Here is a 24,287-nt window from a genome sequence, read left to right as displayed (position 1 = left end):
AGGGAAAAAATCTGCCCTAAAATGTCAGAAAACACGTGTCAAAAACTAATTCTATGTGTAACTTTAAAAATTAATTTAAACTGACAAAAAAAAGGAAATTAATACCCTGGAAATTAGAGTGGGCCAGACAGAAAACAAGGACATAACAATACAAGAAATAGCACAATAAAACTAAAAAAGTGAGTAAAAAAAAGAAGAAAATCTAAGAAATATTAATATCAGAACCAGGCCAGAGAATAAGAATTATTGAATCATCCTTAAGTTATTATTAGAAAAAATATGGATACCATATTTCAGCAAACATTATTTTAGTATTTCAATAAATCATATTTCAGTAAACAATTAATGAAAATTATCCCCAAACTCTTAGAATCAAAGGACAAAATGAAAAGACAGAATCAACCAATCACCTTCAGAAGAAAGAAAATTTGAATTTCCAGGTAAGTTAGAGACAAAATCTAAAACTTCCAAGTAAAAGAAAAAAAATACTGCAAGCAATCAAAAAAAGAAATTCAGATATTAAGGATTTACAATTAGGACTGCATAAGACTGAGTACTTGGCAGCTACCACTATTAAAGCTTGGAATATGATACTCGAAGAGTAAAGAGATAATGGTATACAACCAAGAATAACATATATGGCACAAGAGTTCTTTAATGGAATAGAGGATTTCATAGCATTCCTGATGAAAAGTCCTAAATACATACACAGACATTTGAAAAAAATGCAGGCACCAAGAGAAACAAAGGTAAACGCATTTGTTTAATTGAGGAGGAATATGTAAGGATGAACTGTTTCATCTTAATAGAGAGATGAGAAACAATATCATCTCAAAGCCCTAATATCTTTAAGGGTCATTGTTGTTCATTTGTGGCCCACTCTATGTGAACCATGGACTTTGTCCACAGGACTTTCTTGGTTTGCCATTTCCTCCTCCAGTGTGTCCCCATTTTACAGATGAGGAACTGAGCCTAACAGACTTAAATTGACATCAGCTAGTGAATGTCTGAGACTGGATTTGAACTCAGGTCTTTCTGATTCCAGGCCTAGAACTATCCACTGCACCTCATAGCTGCCCCTTAACTACCCTAGAGAAAGGTTAAAATGGCAGAGGATGGTTTTGCTTTATTTTAATGGTCTTAAGAGAATACAAAAATTTTAGAGATGAATGGATAGGAAGAAGAAGGAAATCACTATTGTATAGTAGAGTCATAGATGAAAAGTATATAACCATGGAGTAAGGAATGGGGGGAATGGGCCTTCCATGAACCTCATTTTCACCTGAATCAGATAAAAGAAGATTGAATACAATTAGCCATACACACAGATCTCAATATAGAAATACATTAAACTTGAAACAGAAAAAAAGAGAAAAGGAGCAAATAGGATTGTAAAGAGGGGTCTTAAAGAGGGGGGACAGATAGGTAAGGAATACTCAAAACCAAAATGATCTTGAATGCTAAAGGGAGGAATAGGAAAAAAGGATTAACTAAAAGGAAGAACGGTTCTTACCATCTGACCACCACTGATCTATTAGGAAATAGTTTTTGGTCATATACATATTTATCTGTTACTTTTTACACCAAATTATTATCAGAGAAATTTGATACAATGATTTTTTTTTTGCCCCATCTGACTGCTTCATTTCTTATCCTAGGTAAATTTTGTTTGTGCAGATGTAAGTAACCAAAGCTATCTATTTTATCTTTTGTAATTACTTCCAATTCCTTATTTGGTTAAGAATACATCATATATCCAAAGCTGTGAGTGGCATGTGAGCTGCTTCTCTTCCTATTTTTTAATAGCATGATCTTTGATATTAAGGTCACATGTGCATTTAGAATAGATGCTGGAATATGGAATAAGGTGTTAGACTAAGCTTAATTCCTACCAGATTGCTATCTAGCTTTCCTAGCAGTTTTTTTTTTTATCAAATAAGGGGTTCTTTACTAAGTGATTTATATTTTCTACTACATCAAATATTGCATTATTGATTTCCACTGTTTATGACTTGATCTCTATTTTTTAACCAACATCAGTTGGTTTTCATGACTACTGTTATATAATGTAGTTTAAGGTCTGAAAATACTGTTCTTCCTCTTTTCCTACTTCTTTTCAAAATTTTCCTCAATATTCTAGATCTTTTATTTTTGGAAATAAATTTTATTTTATCAAATTCTGTAAACTTGATAATTTTATTGGTAAAATATTAAAAGTGTAAATTAACTTTGGTAGTATTGTCACTGGAAACTGGGAAAAACTGTGATGATGTAAAAAATATATTTAAAAAAACGTATTTTTAACAAGGAAAAGAAGAGTGAAAACTTAGGAATTAGGAGTGGGATAAGGAAAGAATACAGAGAAAACAGGCTGTTTCACTTATAAGACTGTAAGTGCCAGGCAAATTCCCTCTCTTCTACTAAATTCTTTTCATCTGAGAAAAGAAAAGAAATGTAAAAGAGTACAGGATGGAAGGAAATACATAATTAATAATCTTAACTGTGAATCTGAATCAAATGAACTCACCTATAAAATGGAAGAGAACAGAAGAATGGATTAGAAAACAAAATATTAAAAAATATTGTTTACCAAAAACACATTTGAAGCATAAAGTTCACATAAAGTTAAAATGAGAGAGTGGAGCAAAATCTATCCCCAACTAAATAAAAAAAGTAAAAATTATGAAAATTGAAGAAAATATTTTAAAGAGTGATTACTGAAAGGTAATCAGAGGTACAGATACTTTAAAAAGGACTACTAAATCAAATAATTTAAGCAGAGACTAAAAAAACTAATACAGTAGTTAGCTAATGTGATTTTTTAAAAGAAAGAAAAATCATATTGTATATATAAAAAATGAATAAGTAGAACTTAACAACTGAAAAGGAAATAAAGAAAATTATCTGAAACTATTTTGCCCAATTATATGCTAATAAAACCAAGAACGTAAGAGGAAATAGATGAATACTTATATTCCTATCATATATAAAATATACAGATTAACCAAAAAAGAAACAAAATACTTGAATAACCCAACATTAGAAAAAGAACTGAATAAGTCATAAATGAACTTCCAATGGGGGAGGAGGGGAACACTCCAGGACCAGATGGATATAAAAGTGAATTCAATAAAACATTTAAAGAATAATTAATTCCAATATTATATAAAATGTTTGCAATAAAAAGAAAAGAAGTCACCCTTCCAATATCTATTTATGATACAAATATAGTTTTGATACCTAAACCAGAGAGATATAAAGCAGAGAAAGAATATGACAGATGAACATCCCTAATGAACAATGATGCAAAAATTGTAAATACAGTATTAACAAATGAAAGAATTATCAAAGTTTGGAGTTGGAAAGGATCTTGAAAGTCATCTAGGCCAATCTGTACCTGACCAGAAACCCAATACCTGTAGTGATAGGACTCTCACTAGCTCCCATCCCCTTTTGTATAGCTCCAATTCTTTGGAGAGAAGAGGCATGGCACACAGAGGATAAGTTGACTAAAACAACACATTAGAAAGATTTTATGTTATGACCAGATCCTTGGGCCAGGAACACAGGGTTGGTTTGATATAAGATTAGAGATATAAAAAAAATATTAATAACATAAAAAATGAAAGCTACATGGTTCAATCAATAGATGCTGAAAAGGTTTTTGACAAAATCTAGCTCCCATTTCTACTAAAATTCATAGAAATAAATGAAAGTGTCCTAAATGTGGTAAGTAGTATTAATACACATCTAAGAACAAACATAGATAATGGAGAAGAGTTAAAGGGGTTGCCTGTTCATACTGACTTTCTTCTTTTTTTTTATTGCTTAAGGGAAGAGTGTTCTGTTTCTTCTCTGAAGGTAAAAGATCTGGTTTGGATGACTGGGTCCCAGGAACAATTCCATCTTCTTTAGCGGCAGAAGTTATTGGGGGATAAGGTATCTCCAGTAGCTTCCTAGAAATACAATTTTTTAGAAAAATGACAGAAAGTAGTAATCTGTGGTATTCTCCCATTTACCGAGCCAAAAGGTACAGGAGTTAAGGAAAACTAAACTCCTTAGGTATCCAAAGATAATTTTATATATCCAGCTGCCTCTGTGCTCATTGGCTTCTGTCATCTAGATAAACAGGGGTTTCTCATGGAATAAGCAACCTCTGGGGAGGAGTGTCCCACTCCCTCTAGGTAAGCACGCTCCTAGGAAATACTCTGCCTCACTAGGATAAACTTACCTATCCACATCAGAAGTAGCGATAATAATGCCTGTCTCCTTTGCCCCTCGGGAACATTCAATGTGTTGAGCACCCGAAGTCTCTGAAAAATCAAGGTTCACAAAAGCAAAACACTGTAAATAATAAGAACCCTCCCTTCTCTTCAGACACTCTACCTTGGATTAAATCGTCTCTTATTTTATTCCTGAAAAAGCCTTCTCCTGACCATTTCTCTAATCAAAGAATCATCAAAGTTTGGAGTTGGAAAGGATCTTGAAAGTATAGGCCAATCTGTACCTGACCAGGAAGCCAATACCTGTAGTAATAGGAAACTCACTAGCTCCAATCCCCTTTTATATAGCTCTAATTCTTTGGAGAGAAGAGGCATGGCACACAGAGGATAAGCCTGGAAGTCAAAAAGATTTGGGTTCAAATCCTGTGTCTGACACCTACAAGTGGCATGACCAAAGGTATCTTTCAATAGCTCAGGAAACTCTTTAGATTATAAATTCCAGAAATGAGTTTCCAAACCAGGAGCTTCCCATACTAATGAAATCACAGTTCTGCACAAAATATTCACACATGAATGTATGTATATGTGTGTGTGTGTGTGTGTGTGTGTGTAAGCTTTTCCTCATTCTAAACCAAAATCATGCCCCTTTAGTTTTCAATCACTTTCAAGCCAACTTGTTCCAGGGAATTTTTCAGTCTGATTTGAAACCATCTGTTCACACATCCTAGAGTAGTACTTTACACCAATATTTACATATAGTAGAAGTCAACGATATTCCATTTTATATCCCCACATCCATCAAGCCCATATATATGTCACACATTTCCTTAGGGTCATAACCTAATTGAAAAGACATCATGGGGGCAACTGGGTAGCATAGTGGACAGAGCACCAGGCCAGGAATAATAAGGACCAAGGTCCAAATCTGGCTTCAGACAGGTCTTAACTGTGTGACCATGGGCAAGTCTCTTAACCCTAATTGCCTAGCCCTTACTGTTCTTCTGCCTTAGAATCTATTCTGATACAGAAAGTGAGAGCTAAAAAAAAAAAGAAAGATACCATGGACTAGACCCCCCCCCCCAAAGTGATCTAATTACATTTACTTTCTTTTTTTTTATTATTAGCTTCCCTGCCACTCTTACAGAATCATATCAGTTAGGATATATAAAAACAGCCTGGGAATGAGAAAATTAAGGCAGTAGGAGGGTGGGAAACTTGATATTAATCTTCAAGTGTTAGAGAGACCATTATCCCATCTCCTAAGTAAAACTGAAAACACAAGGGAATAAACTTAAAGCAGGGTAAATAATTTAGGTTAAACTTTGAATTTGCCCAATCTTGGGAAAGGGGTTTTAAAAAAAGATGGACTTTATCTAGGAAAGCTTGGTTATAATACAGTCCAGTGGTTTGGGTATAAACTAGATGATTTTTCAAGCTCTCTTCTAGAATTCTTCTGTTCTCTAACTGCCAGAGCAGGGTGCTGGGGATGCTACGGAGCCCACGTGTGCTCGGATTCCTATCTCTTATGCCCTTGCCCCCTCTCCTACCACAGGTCAGATCCAGGCACTCCTGGAGGGACTTCTGAAGCACACACTGGACAATCTCCTCAAACTGTTCATTGGTAAGACTTGGCTTCTGCTGGAGGGAGAGAGAGAGAGAGAGAGAGAGAGAGAGAGAGAGAGAGAGAGAGAGAGAGAGAGAGAGAGAGAGAGAGAGAAACCTCTGAGTTTCCTCCGATGTTCCACCATGGCCACGTAGACATTCTTTCAAAGTCTAAGGAGGTAAGGAACTCAAAAGGTTCAGGACATTAGGGGTTAGGGTTAATTCATCAAAGGTCTCCTAGATCCCATCCCAGGCCTGCTAAAAAGCCAAAGTGGAAAAAGGACTTAAATATCTTCCCCACCACCTCCATTATTCATACATACTGGGACCAAAATTTTTTGTATATCTTTTATATAATAAGAGAAATTAGGGATTGAAATTGTAGTAGGATGAGAGAGATTAATTATAAATGAGAATTATAAAAGTTATGGGGTAGGGAAGAAAGACCAGGAAATACAAAAGCAAAGAAATCTAGGTTCTCTCTAGCTCTGGAGAATTCTCCACATGAGAAGTATGCCTTTCCCAGGGATAGAGAAGAAGCCAGAAGACAGGGAGAGAAAAGACCTGGTTGCCACCAGAGTGTCTGAGAGGTACCTTTTCTGTTTTCCTCTCAGTTCCTTTGGTGTCTTGCTCTTTGCTGGTCTTGGGGGCTAGGACTACCTTCCCCTCCTTGTCACTTCCTGAACTCTTCTTTGTGACTTTCTCCTTTTTCTTTTTCTCAGTCTTGTCTTTTGGCTGGCTTTGCTTGGCATTCACCCCAGTGACCCTGATCTCTTGAGTATCTTCATTGTTGGGGGAATCTGGAGCCACATAAGGAGTCACAGTGCTGACTTTTGGTCTAGGCCAAGCAAATATTTTCTTCTGCTCCTTTCCATCTTCTGAAAATGAAAATTGGTCATCTAATCTGGCAGTTATTTAACATGTCCCCAGGAGTTTATGTAAAAGTTATAAACACAGACATTCTGTTAGCTAATTTAGGCAAATGGGAGAGGAAATAATGTTTTCCCAAAGATTACTGATTTTATCTTTGGGAAATATTTTATTTAGTTCTCTTAAATCATTAAATTCTATTAAGAAAGTGGATGATGAATGGAAAGAGAATACAGAGGGTGGCATTTTATATAATTAGGCTGCTGTTGTTCTCTATCCTACTCAAGACTAAGAGGGACCTCTTCTTCAAAACCCTGTCTTCCCTTCTGTATGTCCTGAAAAAATAAAGTCTGAGGGACAGCTAGGAAGCACAGTGGATAGAGTGCCAAGCTGAGAGTTGAAAGGACTTGGGTTCAAGTGTAACCTCAGACACTTCCGAGCTGTGTGACCCTGGGCAAGTCAATCTTAACTACTTAGTCTTTATCACTCTTCTGTGATATCTATTCTAAGATAGAAGGTAAGAGTTAAAAAAAAAAAAAAAAAAAAGTCCAAACACTCAATGCCTGACCAAATTTCCTTATGGTTTTTTTTTCCATGAATCTTTGGCCTTTAACAGGCCAAAGTTTGCCACTTGCTGGGGTCATACCCTTTTAACCTTTCTCTGCCAACTGAAAACTTACCAATGCTCAGCTAAAATGTCATGTCCTTCTAGAAGATTTCAGTTAGCTTCTTATCAAAAAATACTCTCTAAGGACAGTCCTTGATCTCCCTATCTCAACCTCAAGCTATGTGACAGCAGAAAAAATGCCATCCAGAGCCAGGCCTAGAGATGGGAGGTCCTGGGTTCAAAATATGACATCAGATACTTCCTAGTTGTGTGACCCTGGTCAAATTTCCTAAACCCCACTGCCTAGCCTTCATTGTTCTTTTGATTTGGTGTTAATAAGATAGAAAGTAAGGGTTTAAAAAAGAAAAGAAAACAGACCTGGACAAACCTGGATCCAGGATCACAGATTTATAGTGGGAAGAGACCTTGGAAGCCATTCAGGCCAATTTTCTCATTTTACAGGTGAGAAAACTGAGGCAAACAGAGGTTAAGTTATTTGCCCAGGGTCACACAGCTAGGAAATTATTTGAAACAAGATTCCAATGCAGGTTGTTTTCCTGACTCCAGGCCCAGCATTCTAACCACTGTATACCACCCAGATGACTTTTTCCCCTTCTCTCAGTTGCTGAAAGGGTTGTCTTTAATGGGAAAGAGATTTGGGATGATCAGGGACTAGGAAAAGGAGAAAAAGTTATAAAGGAAAAATATCTCCCATTTCTGACTCACCCTTGTTCTTTAAGGTTGTCATCATTTAGCTTAGATGCTGGCTTCTCTCCTTGCTAAAAAAAAAAATGAAAAAGAAATTAGATGTTAATCAAAAATAGACATGAATTTTACTTTTCCTTCAAAACATTATCAGGGAAGAGTTTCTCACAGAAAAAAAGAGCTAGGGGTATTTCTAAAATTCCACACCCTTAGACTTCAAGGATTCCCACTCTGCTGAAGCCTAGGATCCTTAGTTCTAAGGCCATCCCAACTTTCTTCTTCACTGATTCTACAGAATAGAAAGATACCTCTTGAGACATTGCAGAGCCTCAGTTTTCCCCATTTTTCCTGTTCTCCTTATTCCTTTGAGTTAGAAAATCCTTTTTCATTGTTATTAGGTCAGATTCCTCTTCATTAATTCCTAATTGAGAGCTGGACTTAAAGTGTAGGAGACCTAAGTTTGAACATAAAACTGACAAGTTTCTACACAAACAAAATCAATGTAGTAATAATTAAAAGGGAAACTGGGGAGAATTTTTTTTTCCAGGAAGTTTCTTTGATAAAGGTCTGATATTTAAATTACATTGGGAATTGACACAAATAGATGTGAATAAAACTCAATTTAATAGAAAGGATGTGAATAGGCAGTAAGTATTTAAAAGAAGAAATGTAAACTATTGACAATCATATAAAAATTCCAAATCACTAATATTAAGAAAAATGCAAAATAAAACTATTCTGAGGTTCTACCTGGTACATGTTAAAGAACTCCCCACCCCCCGCCCCCAAAAAACTACCATGGACACACATTTAAGTATAACTAGGCGTAAAGAAGATCAGAAGAAGATAGAAGCAAACATGGCAGTGTTTATGTAATTACAATTACAATATTAAACTTGAAGAAAAAATTTTTAAATCAAAACAATATGTAGTGTCTACGGCTAGACAGGCACCAGAAGGGGAAGCTGGAGAAAAAGCAAACCTTTTTTCAGGCCTTCTCTCAGTCCTTGAATAAGTACTGAGGGAAGTTGGGGGGTTCAGCCCAAGTCTTTTGCCTGGAGAGCCAATGGCCTTCCTCCAAATCCCTCTTCTTTGCCACTGCCCAATCCTACTTTTTCTCTCCATCCTGCTGGTTGTCCTGGGCTTCCAGGTCTTCTGACTCAGTTCTCTTAAGACCTGGCTCTTTCTTCTCCACTGGTTCTGAGATGGTTCCTTCAGTATTACAACCAAGGATCTTTCACTAAATGGGTTTAAGTATTTCCAGGAGATGTGTTCTACAATTAATTCTGATCGACTGGTTGATTTGAATCAAAAAAGATTCTTACTTAACAAAGGTTTAAATGGGAAGGGACAATCAATGGATCCCTGCATTCCACTTAACAGGTTTTATGATTTTAAAACCCTTTATACACATGAACTTGTAGTTCTCCTATAGCATCTGATAGTTATCTCTAGAGAAGGTTTTAATAAATACTTACCACTTTAAAAGATGCTACACCATAGGAAATGATGAGCAGATTAATTTAAAAACAAACAAATATGTAAAGATCTACATGAAATTATGAAGAGAATTGAGTAAAACCAAGAAAACATTATATACAGCTACAGAATTAATGTTTGAACAAAAACTTGTGAATGTTTCCAGAGAAAAAACTGATAAACAGAAACATGAAAGACATAATTTATATATACGTTTTTTGGTCAAATCATGCCTTCTCTAGATTGGTGAGGGAAGGAAAGGAGGGAGATATCTGAAAGTTTTTTGTTTTTTTTTTTTTAGATTTTTTTTTTAAACCCCTTATACTTCGGTGTATTGTCTCATAGGTGGAAGATTGGTAAGGGTGGGCAATGGGGGTCAAGTGACCTGCCCAGGGTCACACAGCTGGGAAGTGGCTGAGGCCGGGTTTGAACCTAGGACCTCCTGTCTCTAGGCCTGACTCTCACTCCACTAAGCTACCCAGCTGCCCCCCTGATATCTGGAAGTTTTAATGTAACCAACAAACAATTTTTAAAAATCCTTACTTTCTGTCTAAGATCATTTCTAAGACAGAAGAACAGCAAGGACTAGATAATTTGGGTTAAGTGACTTGCCCAGGGTCACCCAGCTAGAAGGTATGTGAGGCCATATCTGAACCCAGGTCTTCCTGACTCTAGGTACTGCCAGTACCAAACAAAATTAATAAAATTCTCAAAAAACAAAACAACTTTAAAGAGTGAGCCCTCTTATCAAAAACATTATAAGCACATCCCTGGCGGCTCCAGGAATATACCATTATATACCACCTCTGTCCCTGGGGGAACAGGCTCAAAACTTAATTCTGTTCTTATACAGCATTGGTCCCAGCAAGTTCAGGGCTAAAGCGAGCCCGAACCCTTTCCAATGAGGTCCCAAAGGCCACTTCTAACAATGTCTCCTTTTCCTCAGAGTTTCAATACTTGCTAGAGCTACAAAATCTAGCCTGGGTTCTGGGTCCTCCACTCTCACAGCCTTTAAAACTCTAAAGACTTTACTCCCTTCTCCTAGAAGGGAGGAGAACTAAGAGAAGGGTCAAGCCCCCGGGTTCTAGCCTCCCGGGCCCTACACGTGGCCCCGAAGCCCCACCCTTGGGCCACAAGGCCACTCACCCGCCGCTGAAGGAGAAGGCATCAGGCCAATGAAGTAAGGAGTGGCAGAGAGGAGGGGCCGGTGTTGCTCGGGAGCCAATCAGAGAGCTCTTCCCTTCTAGAGTGTTAAGTCTCCACAGACATTTACCTTAAACCAGGTTGGGCTCTCCTGTGGAGAAGCTGTTTCCTCGGTAACCTCTGCCCTCCCGCGGAGGGATGGGGGGGGGGGGGGGGGGCGGAACCAAGCCCCTGGGGGCTGGGCAGACGCTGGAACCCCTCGCACCTGATTAGCGAGCATCTCCCCCAGAAGACAGTCCGTTCGATGAGGAACACTTAGGGGAATAGCGGGGGAATTGTAACGTGACCCATAAACAAATATTTTTCTTGGAAGGGTTAATATTGTTTCTGAGACAAGAGCGGCTCGGGCTAGGCAGTCAGAGTTATGTGACTTAGGCCAGCTCATCCAGCTGTAAAGTGTCTGGCCAAGAAGGCTGCAATCTCGACTCCCCTCCTCTACGCCCCCCCCCAATAAAAATCTAAAAATTGGGCCAAATTGAGGACGGACTAAAACCACCAACGAGATCCCAAGGCCTGCAAACACCTCAGAACCTCGAGCAAAAGGGGACTGCTGGAAGAGCAAGTGGCAACACAAGCAAACCCATCAGCACCCCAATGTAAGACACCCTACCTGTGCTCTGGCACACCCCCACTGTGGGAGGTAGAAAGCAGCCAGGGAATCCAGGTGCCCGGGGCCTGCCAGTAACTAGCAAGGCCATCCCACCCACAGAGTGATTTTGGCTAAGGCAGCTAAGGTGGCATTGGGGAGAGAGCCTGTAGTCAAGACCTGAGTTCAAATTAGACTCCAGACACTGGTGGTGTAACCCTGAACAAGTCACTTCCTACACCGTGCCTTCTTTTTTTCATTGATAAAATGAGGGTGATATACCTGCTTCATAAGGGTACTTGGGACAGCTAGGTGGATAGAGTGAGAGGACTGGAGTCAGGAAGCCCAGGGTTTAAATTTGACCTCAGACACTATGTGACCCTGGGCAAGTCACTTAACCTTGTTGGCCTCACTTTCCCCATCTCTGAAATGAGCCAGAGAAGAAAATGACAAACAACTCCTATATCTTTGCCAAGAAAACCTCAAACGGGGTCAAAAGAGTCCAACGCCACGGAAATGACCAAACAAAAACCATGGCTACAATTCTGCAGAACTAGGCTGAACAAAATTAGGCTGCAAGAGTCATCTGAATACAAACGGAAAACAGTCTACTCCTTGCCAAATTAGTAATAAAATCAGGATCTGAGGAATATGAACACAATTCAGGGGACAAAAGGGCATTATGGATATGACATTTTGAATATACACATTAATGTTTCCGGGAAATTCTGATCAAGTGTTCATACTTAAACCTTATGCAAAATATATTTTTGAAGCTGAATTATTTGGGTTTATTGAAGTTAAGGAGGATAGAGCAGCTAATTTTGCACAGTGGATAGAGTAACAGGTATGGAGTTGGGAGGACTTGGGTTCAAATCTAACCTGGAATACTTCCTTAGTGTGTGACTCTAGACAAGTCATTTAGCCCCATTTGCCTAGCTTTAGAATTGTTACAAAGGCAGAAATTAAGGGTTTAAAAAAAAAATTAAGGAGGGTATAAGAGAGGTAGAGGGGGAGAAGGAAAAGAGAAAGAGGGAGTATGTGAGAAGTGCTCCAAAGAACCTGGGTACCTAAATTTGTTTAATATTTGGATGGTGGTTTCCTTTTGATCCTATAGATCAGGGTTCAGCAACGTATGGCTCTCGAGTCATATCTGGCTCTTTTGAGGGCCAGATATGGCTCTTTCTGCAGGAGCCATAAAGTCAATTTTTTTTCGGGCACTGTTACAGGAGCGTGCACTGTGAGCACTCACGAAATTACATTTTAAAAAATGTGGCGTTTATGGCTCTCACGGCCAAAAAGGTTGCCAACCCCTGGTATAGATCTTATAAATCAATAGTTTTCTTTTTCCTACTAAACTAAAGAAATACATTGTAGGGGTAGCTAGACGGCTCAGTAGATTGAGAGCCAAGTCTGGAATTGGGAGAACTTGGGTTTAACTCTAGCCTCAGATACTTCCTAGCTGTGTGACCTTGGGCAAGTCCTTTAACTCCTATTTCCTAGCCCTTATTACTCTTCTGCCTTAGAACCATACACAGTACTGATTGTAGAAGGTAAAGATTAAAAAACAAACAAAAAAAATGAAGCACCAGGGTTAGCCAGCCACTTTGGGGCCCTCAGGCATTTTTAGCACTCCCTGCTGAGATCCACAGACCCAAGCCCAGCCTGGCCTGGCCTATCCAGCCTAGCCAAATCAAGCCAAACCCAAGCCTTCCCTGACTCATTTAGCTGAAGGAGGGCAAGTCTGGAGCAGCATGTGGGCCCAGGGCCTGCACTCTGTGCCTGACTCCACAACACCCTAGCCCAGACTGTCCCTTCTCCTGCCTTTGGCTGGCTGCCTGGTCCCAGCTCCTCAGAGAGGAGCCTTTTGGCATTCCAGGCAGTGCAGTGTTTGCAGGCTAAGCCAAACAGAACCTGGGACTGGCCTAGTCCTAATGTACTCAAATTCAACTTTCGCCTAGAAGAAAGACCAACCTTTGAGCTTTCTAGGAAGGATACAGAATGGTCCCAGTGGCCAAAGCCTAACTGTAGAAAAAAAGACCTGAAGCAAAAATCCAGCCTGAAAGTCTGTGGCAGGACCCTAGGCACCAGAGTAGCCCTCCAATAAATGAACTTGAAGGGAGGACCCAAGGCAGAACCTCCACAGAGAGAAATCCTGGAATCCTGTGAGAAGCCCTGAAGCCAAGCCCAGGCCTAAGGCAATTCCAAAAGTCCTTGAAGGAAGAACCTAGTCTGGTTCACCAGGCTCAGAACCAGAAATACCTTCCTATATTATTTAGTTACAGAGCTGGACCAAGCAGAAAGCCTTTCCATGAATAATCCAAGGAAAACTCCAACCACTATGAGGAAAGTCTTTGATTTGAAAGACACCCTGGGGAAAAATATCAAAGTGGTTATCGACCCCATAACAAGTTACACCTCAGAGAAAAATATCCTGGACACAAGGAATACAAGAGTACCAGGAGAAAATGAAATAAGATACAGAATAGAAAAGCTGGGAAGGGAACAATGGGGAAGAAAACAGATACTTAGAACACACAGTAGAAAGTGAACACACAGTAGAAAGTGGACACTCAAGAACTGAATGCCCTAAAAGTGAGAATGGGTCATATAATACATTATATTATATATGAATTATATAACATAACATAGAAAATTTATTAACAAATATAAAACAAAACCAAAAACATTTAAAAAAAAAAGTAAATCTATGAAATATATTATCAAAAACAACTGAGGGAAGCAATTAAATTATCAGACTATCTGAAAACTATTATGGGGGGAAAAAGTCTTGCTACTATATTTTAGGAAATTATAAATGAAGATTGCCCAGAACTATTAGAATTAGAGGGCACAGTAAAAATCAAAGGAACCCAATAGTTACTTCCAGAAAGAAACTCCAAAATGAAAGTTCCCAAGCACATTATAGCCCAAATCCAGAGTTTCCAGGAGCCACAATAAGGGGAAAAGAAAGTAAAGCACAAGCATGTATTAAATGGCTACTATGGAAAAGGCACTATGCTAAGAACTCTACAAATATTTGATCCTTAAAACAACTCTGAAAGGTAGGTACTTATAAGATTATAATCCTCATTTTTTTAACAGTTGAAGCAGATATTAATGGTTTTCCCAGAGTCATACAGCTAATAAATGTCTGAGGCCAGATTTGAATTCTGATCTTCCTGACACCGGCCCCAATGCTCTTTTCATTGTACTACCTAACTACCTAGCATTTATTAAGCACTTTCTATGGGCCAGGCATTATGTTAACTACTTAAAACAAATATCTCATTTCAAGACTGAGCATTTATCACTAAAAAGGAAAAGTGAGCTTAGAATATGATATTCCAAAAGAAAAGTATACAACCAAGAATAAACATGTATGGCAAAATGAAGTATAACCTTACAGGGGGAAAAAATGGATCTTTAATTTAATGGAGGATATCCAAGCATTCCTGATGAAAACTAAGTAGACATTTAGACAAGGAAAAGTGATGACAAAAGAAAAACGGAAAGGTAGACATATTTGTTTAACTGAAAGGGAATATGTGAGGATGAATTATTTACATATTAATGGGAGATAAGAAAGAACTGTCTTCTCACAATCCTAATATCTTTAAGAGCCATAGAGAAAGGTTAAGATGGCAGAAGTTCTAGGAATGGTTTTGTTGTGTTTTAATGGTCTTAGGAGAAAACAAAAATGGGTAGGAGGGGCAGGAAGAAAAAGAGGAATGAGAGGAATCACTAAACAAGAGAGGTGTATAAGATGAAGAATATATAATCATGGAAGAAAAGGTGTGTATGGAGGGTGCATCTCATGAACCTCTCATCTGAATCAGATAAAAGAAGACTGATCACCACTGCCCCCTTGGACACACAAAGATACCAGGCAAATTAACATCTTTTCTACCATCTAATTTGTAAAGAGAAAGGTGGAAGGAAAGAGAGGAAAAACTACAGGAAGACAAGACAGAGAAATTCTTAATAAAAAATTAAATTTTCACTGTAAATAGAATGAACTTGATCATAAAATTGGAAAGAAATGGAAAATTGTGTTTACACAAAAAATGTATTTATAAGAAATATTAAAAAAAAACAAAGATTCACAACAAGTTAAAATAAGAGACTGGAACAAAATCTACTGTATTTCAAGTGAACTTTAAAAACAGGGTGGCAATCATGATTTCAGATAAGAATACAGTAAATATAGAAAATATTAAAAGAGAGAAGCAGGTTTCAAATCTGTCCTAGCTCTGTGACCCTGGGCAAGTCACTTAATCTGCTATTCTATCCTGGAATCAATACTTATTTTTGATTCTAAGACAGAAGGTAAGAGTTTTAAAATAGTGGGGGGGGGGGGGGAATAAGCAGGAAAATAATATGCTTGAAGGCATTATAACAAATCATTAATTCTATACATATACACACACCCTTCATCTTATATAATTCTGTTATGTTTAGTGATTTCTCTCATTTTATTCCTCCTTATCTTTCCATCCCTCCTCCCCTTGTTTTTGTCTTCTCCCAAGGCCATTAAAACAGAACAAAATTATCCAGACAACTTCTGCTATTTTACTCTCTGTATGTATATGTATATACATGCATATATACACATACATATATAATACACATATATATGAAAGAGGGCACCTAAATATTTGTAAAGTTACAGGGAGAAAAAGATAATAAAGCTATATATGTAGGACCTTAATATATCCTTTCAGATCTAGTTGAATCTAATAAAAATAATAAGATAGAAGTTAAAAGACTGAAATAGAAGTTTAGAAAAACTAGAGATGAAAGCTCTCTGGTGATTACTTAATGGGAATAGGAAGTAATCTACATATTTCTTAGTTGTGTGTGAGAAGTTTTTTATAAAAACTGACTGGAATAGGGGCAGCTGGGTAGCTCAGTGGCTTGAGAGCCAGGCCTGGAGGCGAGAGGTCCTGGGTTCAAATCCAACCTCAGACACTTCCCAGCTGTGTGACCCTGGGCAAGTCGCTTGGCCCCCATTGCCTACCCTTACCACTCTTCCACCTATAAGCCAATGCACAGAAGTTAAGGGTTTAAAATAAAAAAATAAAAAAAAAACTGACTGGAATAAAGATCTCACTAAAATTGTAGAAAAAAAAGATAAACAAAACACATTATTTATTCATTAAAATGCAACAAAATTACATTCAATTAGAAATGCAAATAAAGAATTTAAAATAATTGGAGATTAACATAATTCTAAAGAACTAGTGACTTGAGCAACAAATTAGGGAAACAGAAAATTTTATCAAAGAAAATTAAAACAATGAGACAATATACCAAAATGTATATGATAAAGTTAAAGCAGTTCTTAGGTGAAATTCATATCTCCATAAACATTTATCAAAAGACAAATCAATAAATTGGACACTAAATTTAAAAAACTTGAACAAGAAACCAAACAGGCCCCAACATTAAAACATGAAAGAGATTTTCTTTTAAGTGAAAGCAAAAAGACCATTGAATTGACAAATAAAACTAGGAACTTTAAAAAAAATAATAAAATAGATAATGGCTAATATTTTTTTAAAAAAGGAAAACCAAATTGTTTATAGCAAAAAGGTGAATTTAGTATCTCAAGAGGAAATAAAAGAAATGATCAGAAACTATTGCCCCAAACTATATGCTAACAAAATTCATACCTTAGACAAAATAGATGTACTAGTTTGAAGTCTGATACGGATAGTCTCCCTTCCCACTTTTTAAAAATATTACTCTTGAAATTCTTGACCTTTTGTTCCACCATATGAATTCCATTGTTTTTCTTTCTATTTCTAGCTTTAGAAAAATGCCTTGTGTAGTTTAGTATGGTTCTGAAAAAGGCAGCCAGATGGCTCAGCAGATAGAGCCCTGGCCCTGGAGTCAGGAAGAATTGAGTTCAAATTTAGCCTCAGAGACTTACTAGTTGTGTGATCCTGGGCAAATCACTTAACCTCTGTTTGCCTTAGTCCACTGGAAAAGGATTAAGTATGATAGTCCACAGGGTCATGAAGAGTATAACAAAAATGGTATTGGAATGGTAAAACCAAATTGTAAAAAATTTACAATTATAGAAATATAAAATACCCAGATTAAACAAACAATAATGAGAATATTTACACAGTCCAATATCAGAAAAATAACTAAACAAGTTGTAAATCAACTACTAAAGAGAAAAAAAACCCCTAGGACCAGAAGAATTTATAAGTGAATTCCAAAAAAAATTCAAATAATTGTTTCCTATACTTCATAAGTTGTTTGCAATAATAAGGAAAAAAAAGAACCCTCTCAATATCTTTCTATAATACAAATATGGTCAAACCTAAACCAGTGAAAGACAAAGCAGAGAAAGAATATTATAGACCAATGTCTCTAATAAATATTGAGGCAAAATTTGTAAATAAAATATTAGTAAGTAGGCTAAAATAATAAATTAGAAAGATTTTGCACTATAGCCAAATTAAATGTACACTCAGAATGCAGGGTTGGTACAACATGGGATTATAATGTAATGTAATGTTAACAATATAAATAATAAAAGCCATATTACTGCATTAATAGATGTTCAAATGTTTTGACAAAATCTAGCACCCATTTCTATTTTTAAAATCTAGGAAGCATCGGAATAAACATACCTTTCCTTAATGTAGTAAACAGCACTTAGGGTTAACTAGCCCTAAAACCAAGACAGGAAGCAGCTAAGTGGCTCTTTGGATAAAACCATGGGCGGAGTCAGGAAGACCAGGGTTCAAATCGGATTTCAAACACTTACTAGCTGTGTGAACCTGGGCAAGTAATTTAATCTCTGTTTGCTTTAATCCATTGGAGAAAGAAATGGCAAACTACTCCAGTACCTTTGTCAAAAAACATGAAGAGTACTAGCATTCTATAGTTCATAGAGCAAGAAGAGTCAGACTCAGCAACTACAACAGCATACATATGCAATGGGAACGTACTTTCAATAAGATCAGGGCTAAAGTAAGGATGCCCATCAGGATCACTACTATTTAGTACAGTCCTAGAAACACTAGCTATAGCAATAAGACAAGACAAAGAAATTGAAAAACTAAGCATAGGCCAAAAATGATCTCTTTTTGTTGGTGATGTATTATAGAGAACTCTAGAATGGCAGCTAAAACTTAACTGAATTACTGAATAATTTCAAAAAAGTTTTAGGAATTAAGGCAAATTTCCATAAATCACTAGCATTTCTATATATTATCAACAAAAACAGAAGCAGCACTAAAAAGAGAAATTCCATTCAAGATAACTACAAAAGCTAAAATATATTCATCAAGAAGTAAAAAATACTTTTTTGCAGAAATAAAGACAGACCCAAATAACTGGAGAAATACTAATCATTTATGGGTAGGTCAAGTCAATAATATTTAAATTAATTTACTTTTTCGAGGCCACATCAATCTAATCTATAAAAGGAATATCTTCTAGGACTAGACAAAAATAATTACAAAGTTCATTTGATAGAATTTCAAAGGCAAAAACAAAAAAAATCAGAAGAAGCTTATCATCAGATTTCAAACTATATTACAATTCAGTAAACATTAAAATGACATAGTAAGGGGCAGGTGGGTAGTACAGTGGATAGTGAACCAGGCCTGGAGTTGGGATGACCTGGATTCAAATATGACCTCAGATCCATCCTAGCTGCCCTCACCATTCTGTCTTATAGTTGTTATTTAGGCAGAAAGTAAAGGGTTATTACAAAAAAAATAAGATATAGTAGTGGTTAAAAAGGGAGGTGTCAGGTGCAGCTGGGTGGCTCAGGCCTAGAGATGGGAGGTCCTGGGTTCAAATTCGACCACAGACACTTCCTAGCTTTGTGATCCTGGACAAGTCACTTAATCCCCACTGCCTAGCCCTTACTGCTCTTCTGCCTGGGAACCCATACATAGTATTGATTCCAAGATGAAAGGTAAAGTTTATTTTTTAATTAAAAAAAAAAAGGAGGTGTCAATAAGTGGAGCAATCAGACAACTAGCATTTAATAAGTGGCCAAGCACTATGCTAATTGCTTGTGATAAAAAGAAAGGCAGAATACAGTCCCCTGATCTCAAGGAGCTCACAGCATGCAAACAACTATGTACAAACAAGATAGCTACAGCTTAAATGGGAGATAATTTCAAAGGGAAGGCACTAAAATTAAGTAGAACTGGTAAAGGCTTTTTGTTTTTTAGAACATATGACTTTAGCTGAGATTTGAAGGAAACCAGATGGGTCAAGGTAAAAAGCTCCTGGATATAAAAGGGCTTTAAAGCCCAACAGAGTATTTTATATTTGATCCTGGAAGAGATAGGAAGCCATTGAGATTTACTGAATAGTAGGTAGTCAGACCTGCATTCTTAGGAAAATCAATTTGATATGAGTGGAGGATAAATTGGAGAGGGAAGCAAGACAGGGGAACCAATCAGTATGCTATTGCATTAGTATATTATAATATTAATATATTAGTATACTATTGCATTGTAATAGTATGCTATTGCAGTGATCAAATGTGAGGATTGCATCAGGGTGACTGCAGTGACGGGGGTGGGGGGGTGGGGGATGGAGGAGAAGGGGGTCTCTGCTCTTTTCCTTACTCTCAACTCTATCTAGTCTAGCTTCCAACCTCATCATTCAACAGAATGTGCTGGCACTGAAGTTACGGATGATCTCTTCATTGCTAAATTTAGTCTCTTCTCAATCCTCATTCTTCTTGACCTCTCTGCAGCTTCTGGCAGCGTCCATCACTCTTCACTAGATCTAGGTTTTCGTGACTGCTCTCCCCAGGTTCACTGCCTATCTGATCCATCCTTCTCTGTCGCCTTTTTTTAAACTCTTACCTTCTGTCTTAGTATCATCTCTAAGGCAGAAGAGTAGCAAGGGCTAGGTGATTGGGATTAAGTGGGTTGCCCAAGGCCACACACATAGAAAGTATCTGAAGTCAAATTTGAACCCAGGTCATCCTGATTCCAGACCTGGCATTCTATTGACTCTGCTATCTATCTGCCCCTTTCTCAGGCTCTTTTGCTATAACTTTGTCTAGGCCATGCCAGTTAATAGTGGATGCCTCCCAGGACTCTGAAGAGCCCTCTTCTCTTCTTTCTCTGTACTATTTTGCTTGGTCTTATTAAATAGCTCCCATGGATTGAGTGATCATCCCCATGCTGATTCTCAGTTCTACTAATCCAGCCCTACCTTCTCACATGATTTCCAGACTCCAATTATTGGCCACCTTAAAATGGATATCCCATAGACATCTTAAAACTCAATATATCATCTTATTATTTTTCTCTAAAACCTCCCTTTTTCCTAACTCACTTATTTCAGTGGAGGATACCACCATTCTTCCAATCACTTACTCAAGCTCAAAATTAGGTTATCATCTTCAAATCCTCACTCTCTCACCACCAAGTCTTGTTGATTTTATCTTCATATCTGTCTCCTCTCTGATATTTATCCTCATTACTTCATGGCTCAGCTAATTCAACTGCCTTTTGGTTAGTGACTGATTAAAGTTTCTCCTTATTCTAGTCAATCCTCCATTTAATTATCAAACTGATATCTTAAATTGGAGATCTATTTCGTTCAGCACTCTAAATTCCAGTGACTTCCCATTGCCTTCAAAATCAAATATAAAATCCTGTTTGCCTTTCAAAATCCTTCATAACCTGCCCCCCTGCACCTTCCTAGACTTTTTATACCTTACTCTCACCCCCATGATAACCCCGCAATCCAGCGACACTGGTCTCTTTATGCTTTTCTTCTGGAAAGAGAATCCAGCATCTTCATGGATTCTGTCCTGGAAGCCATGCATTTTCACCTGTCACCCATTCCTGACCTGGTTTCTTTGGCTTCCTTTCATCTCTGCCTCCTGGTTTCTTTGGCTTCCTTTCAAGTCTCAGCTAAAATCCTACCTCCTACAAGAAAACTTTCCCAGTCATTTTAAATTTTATTCCCTTCCTTCAGTTGATTATTTTCCATTTTTCCTGTATATATCTTGTTTGTTTATCTGTATGTTGTCTCCCCCATTAGACTGTAAATTCCTTAAGAGCAGAATCTGTCATTTGTCTTTCTTTGTGTCTCCAGGGATTAGCACATCCTGTAGGTACTGAATAAATGCTTGTTGACTGAGTAACAGAAATTTTTAGAAAAATCCAGGGTCCTTTTTTTAACAATGTTAAACAAAAAGTTACCAGATTCCATTACTGTGCAAACATTTAAAAAAGTCTGAGCTGAAGTCCAGGTAGGCCTTGAACAAAAATTTGTATATGATCTTTTAGAAAGGAGAATCAAAGTTCTGGGAAGAGAAACAAAATTTAGGTAAGAGACTGGACAGGATGAAGTAAAAGTCCTATTCTGATGTTTCATCAAAATGTGGAATTGACCCTAAACTGCCAGAAGAGTTTAAGCTCTGACAGATTTTATCAAGAAGGAAAAATTCTGAGTGTGGTCCCTTCAATAGACTAGATCTTCTGGACAAGTTAGGTATAGTGGGGTTCTAGAATTCTGAGGTCATGGCTATTCTATATCACAAAGCAGAATTTCTGGGTTCATTTTCCTTTCTCTTATCTTCCATTTCCTTTTGGACACATTTCATAAGTGGCTCTCTAGGTTTTCAAAGAAACTACCTCCTACTCAGTTAAAACCTGGAGAGGTAACAGATAAAGATAATAAGGAAATAAAGATTATGGGATAGAAGACTAATAACAGAATCTAGTTAACGTTTCTACTGGAAGTGTATTGGGACTTCTTGGTCCAAAGTGCCCAAGGAAAGCCTCAAAACATGACCACCTTTCAATTGGTAACATCTTTTTTATTTAATTTTATTTTTAAAATTCTGAACACCAAATAAAATGTACATTTCTAGTTGATTTGGAATACTAACCTAGACAGTAGATGTGTGACCTGGGCAATTCACTTAATTTCTCTGGGTCTGTTTTTGCAACTGTAAAATTAAGAGATTTGTGTTCAGTGATTTCTATCTCTAAATCTTATGATTCTAGGAGCTATATACAGAACAGGGAGGATTGTACATAAAGTTGTAAATCTATTGCATGATATTCTTTAAAATATATAATAAATTCAAATTTTTGCCTGATAAATTTCAAAACTGTCCAACTTGTCAATGTTTCCTCCTTCCCTCTTTTCTTCTATTCTTTTCTGCTTAAATGATGCTTTTCTTTTTGGCAAAATAACAGTATCCCCAGCCCCCCATGAATAAAAAGGAAAAAACAAAACTATAACATGCACACAAATTTCCAAACAAATTAACATTGATAGTATCAAAATGTCTTATTTTGTTCTTTGGCAATGTATATGTGTATCTTGCATAAGCACAGTTATTTACATGTTGACTACCTTATTAGAATGTGAGCTCTTTGAGGGAAGAGGCTGTTTTTACTTTTCTTTTTTTTTTTTTTTTTTTTTTTTTTTGCATCCACAGAGCTTAGCATAGTATCTGGCACATAGTAAATACTCATTAAATGCTTATTGCCAATTGACTATAATGCTAAATGTTAACAAGGTCTTTCCTCAATGTTAACTAATACTGTCCTTGAGTTCAATGACATATCTCCAAATATTGCTTCAAATGTCCTGGCATCCCAATTTAGCTTCATACTCTTTTCCCTCTGGTACCCCTGTGAGCCTGTTGACATATTCTTTCCTTAGTGTCACTGCAGCTTTCAAATAAGCTAATGATACTCCCATCACCTTAGAATATATGCATGAAAATATATACACAGAAATGTTTGTATATATAGCAGATACATATTTAATCCCAAAAATCTTAAGTGTAGTTTTAAATTCTAATGGCATAAAACTACACTAAGACGTTTGGTATGTCTTGTGTGTAAAAGTACACACAGATTTATGTATATGTATGTATGTGTGTATGTATATGTAAATATAACATGTATATCTCACCTACCTCCCAGCGTTGTTGTAAGAATGAGATAATATTAGTAAAATGCCATATAAATATTATCATTATGCTAGTAACAGCAGATAGCTAAATGCATAAAGTGCTGGACTTGGGAGTCAGGGAGAATTGAGTTCACATCCAACCTCACACTTACTTGTAACCCTGGGCAAGTTACTTAGCCTTAGTCCTTTCATCCATAAAATTGGGTTAATAAAAGCATCTACTTCTCACTTGTAATGAGGAGCAAGGTAGATGACATATGTAAAGTGTTTTGCAATAAAAAAATAGAGGCTATTGTTATGCTGATTTCTGAGATCCCAGTTTCCTTACCCCTTACCCCTACATTCTACATGCCCTCAAACCAGTTTCTCCCAGGAATTTTGTATTGAAGAATCTAATAAAAACGATCAAAATCTCAGAGCTCAAAACGGGGTAGAGAACCCCGTTCCCACCCAGGGTTGGCCCGACCCTCCAGGGATCAGAACCTGAAATGGCTTTCTCGAGATCATCCAGGGCAGTGCTTAGCTATGGGGTGCAGGGGCAGGGCTAAAGTCCCAACACCCCTAAGAATCCTTCGGTTCCCTCCAAATTACGGTAGGGGGTTCAGCTGCTGGCTTGTCCAGGATGGGGCGGGGGGAGAGGGGGGAGTCAGAGCTTGCTAGGGACTCTGAGAGCTGGGGGAATGGGGAGCGAAGGTTAGGACTGGAGACCTACACGAAGAGGGCAGGAATGAAGGTAAGGACGACAGGTGGCAACAGCCGGCGTGCTCGCGGACCCCACCTCCGTCTGCCTTTCCCACCAAAGAAGAGCCAGGCAGCATGGGCTCTACCCCAGATCTCCCACAGCGTTTCAGCTTCTCTCTCTGCAAGAATGCGTGGAGACGGGAGCGCAGAGGCGCTAAAACGAAGGGGAGGTGGAAGCGCCTTCGGTGCGCGCATGCCAAGTCTTCCACTCCGGGAGACTGTCAAACTACAATTCCCAGTGTACCCCATTCCGCCGTAGTCACGGCTTTTAGTTATTATGAGCAGTGCCTGATATAAATGGGATGGTTTTTTTGGCTTTCTGGCTTGTCTCTCT

The 24,287-nt window shown here is 37.6% G+C and overlaps 1 protein-coding gene across 4 annotated transcripts in view; it reads right to left on the bottom strand.

The window, feature by feature from the left end:
• The window catches only part of ZCWPW1 (zinc finger CW-type and PWWP domain containing 1), a 42,695-nt gene extending 18,541 nt beyond the window's left edge, over positions 1-24,154 (bottom strand). The window contains exons 1-6 of one of the 4 annotated variants that reach the window (XM_044673513.1): positions 23,925-24,154; positions 8,029-8,081; positions 6,420-6,703; positions 5,771-5,861; positions 4,232-4,313; positions 3,808-3,956 (exon numbers count right to left, since the gene is read on the bottom strand). In XM_044673513.1, coding sequence (XP_044529448.1) covers positions 3,808-3,956; positions 4,232-4,313; positions 5,771-5,861; positions 6,420-6,703; positions 8,029-8,053 — 631 coding nt within the window. In that variant the 5' untranslated portion in view covers positions 8,054-8,081; positions 23,925-24,154. Of the gene's footprint in view, positions 1-3,807; positions 3,957-4,231; positions 4,314-5,770; positions 5,862-6,419; positions 6,704-8,028; positions 8,082-8,315; positions 8,417-23,924 lie in introns of those variants that run through there. The other 3 variants (XM_044673516.1, XM_044673514.1, XM_044673515.1) reach the window with 3 other exon arrangements.
• Positions 24,155-24,287: the final 133 nt, after the last annotated feature.

This window comes from Gracilinanus agilis, chromosome 4 (genome assembly GCF_016433145.1).
Source record: "Gracilinanus agilis isolate LMUSP501 chromosome 4, AgileGrace, whole genome shotgun sequence".
Classification (NCBI taxonomy): domain Eukaryota; kingdom Metazoa; phylum Chordata; class Mammalia; order Didelphimorphia; family Didelphidae; genus Gracilinanus; species Gracilinanus agilis.
Note: the sequence above shows the minus strand (reverse complement) of the source record. Positions and strands in the feature narration are given on the sequence as shown.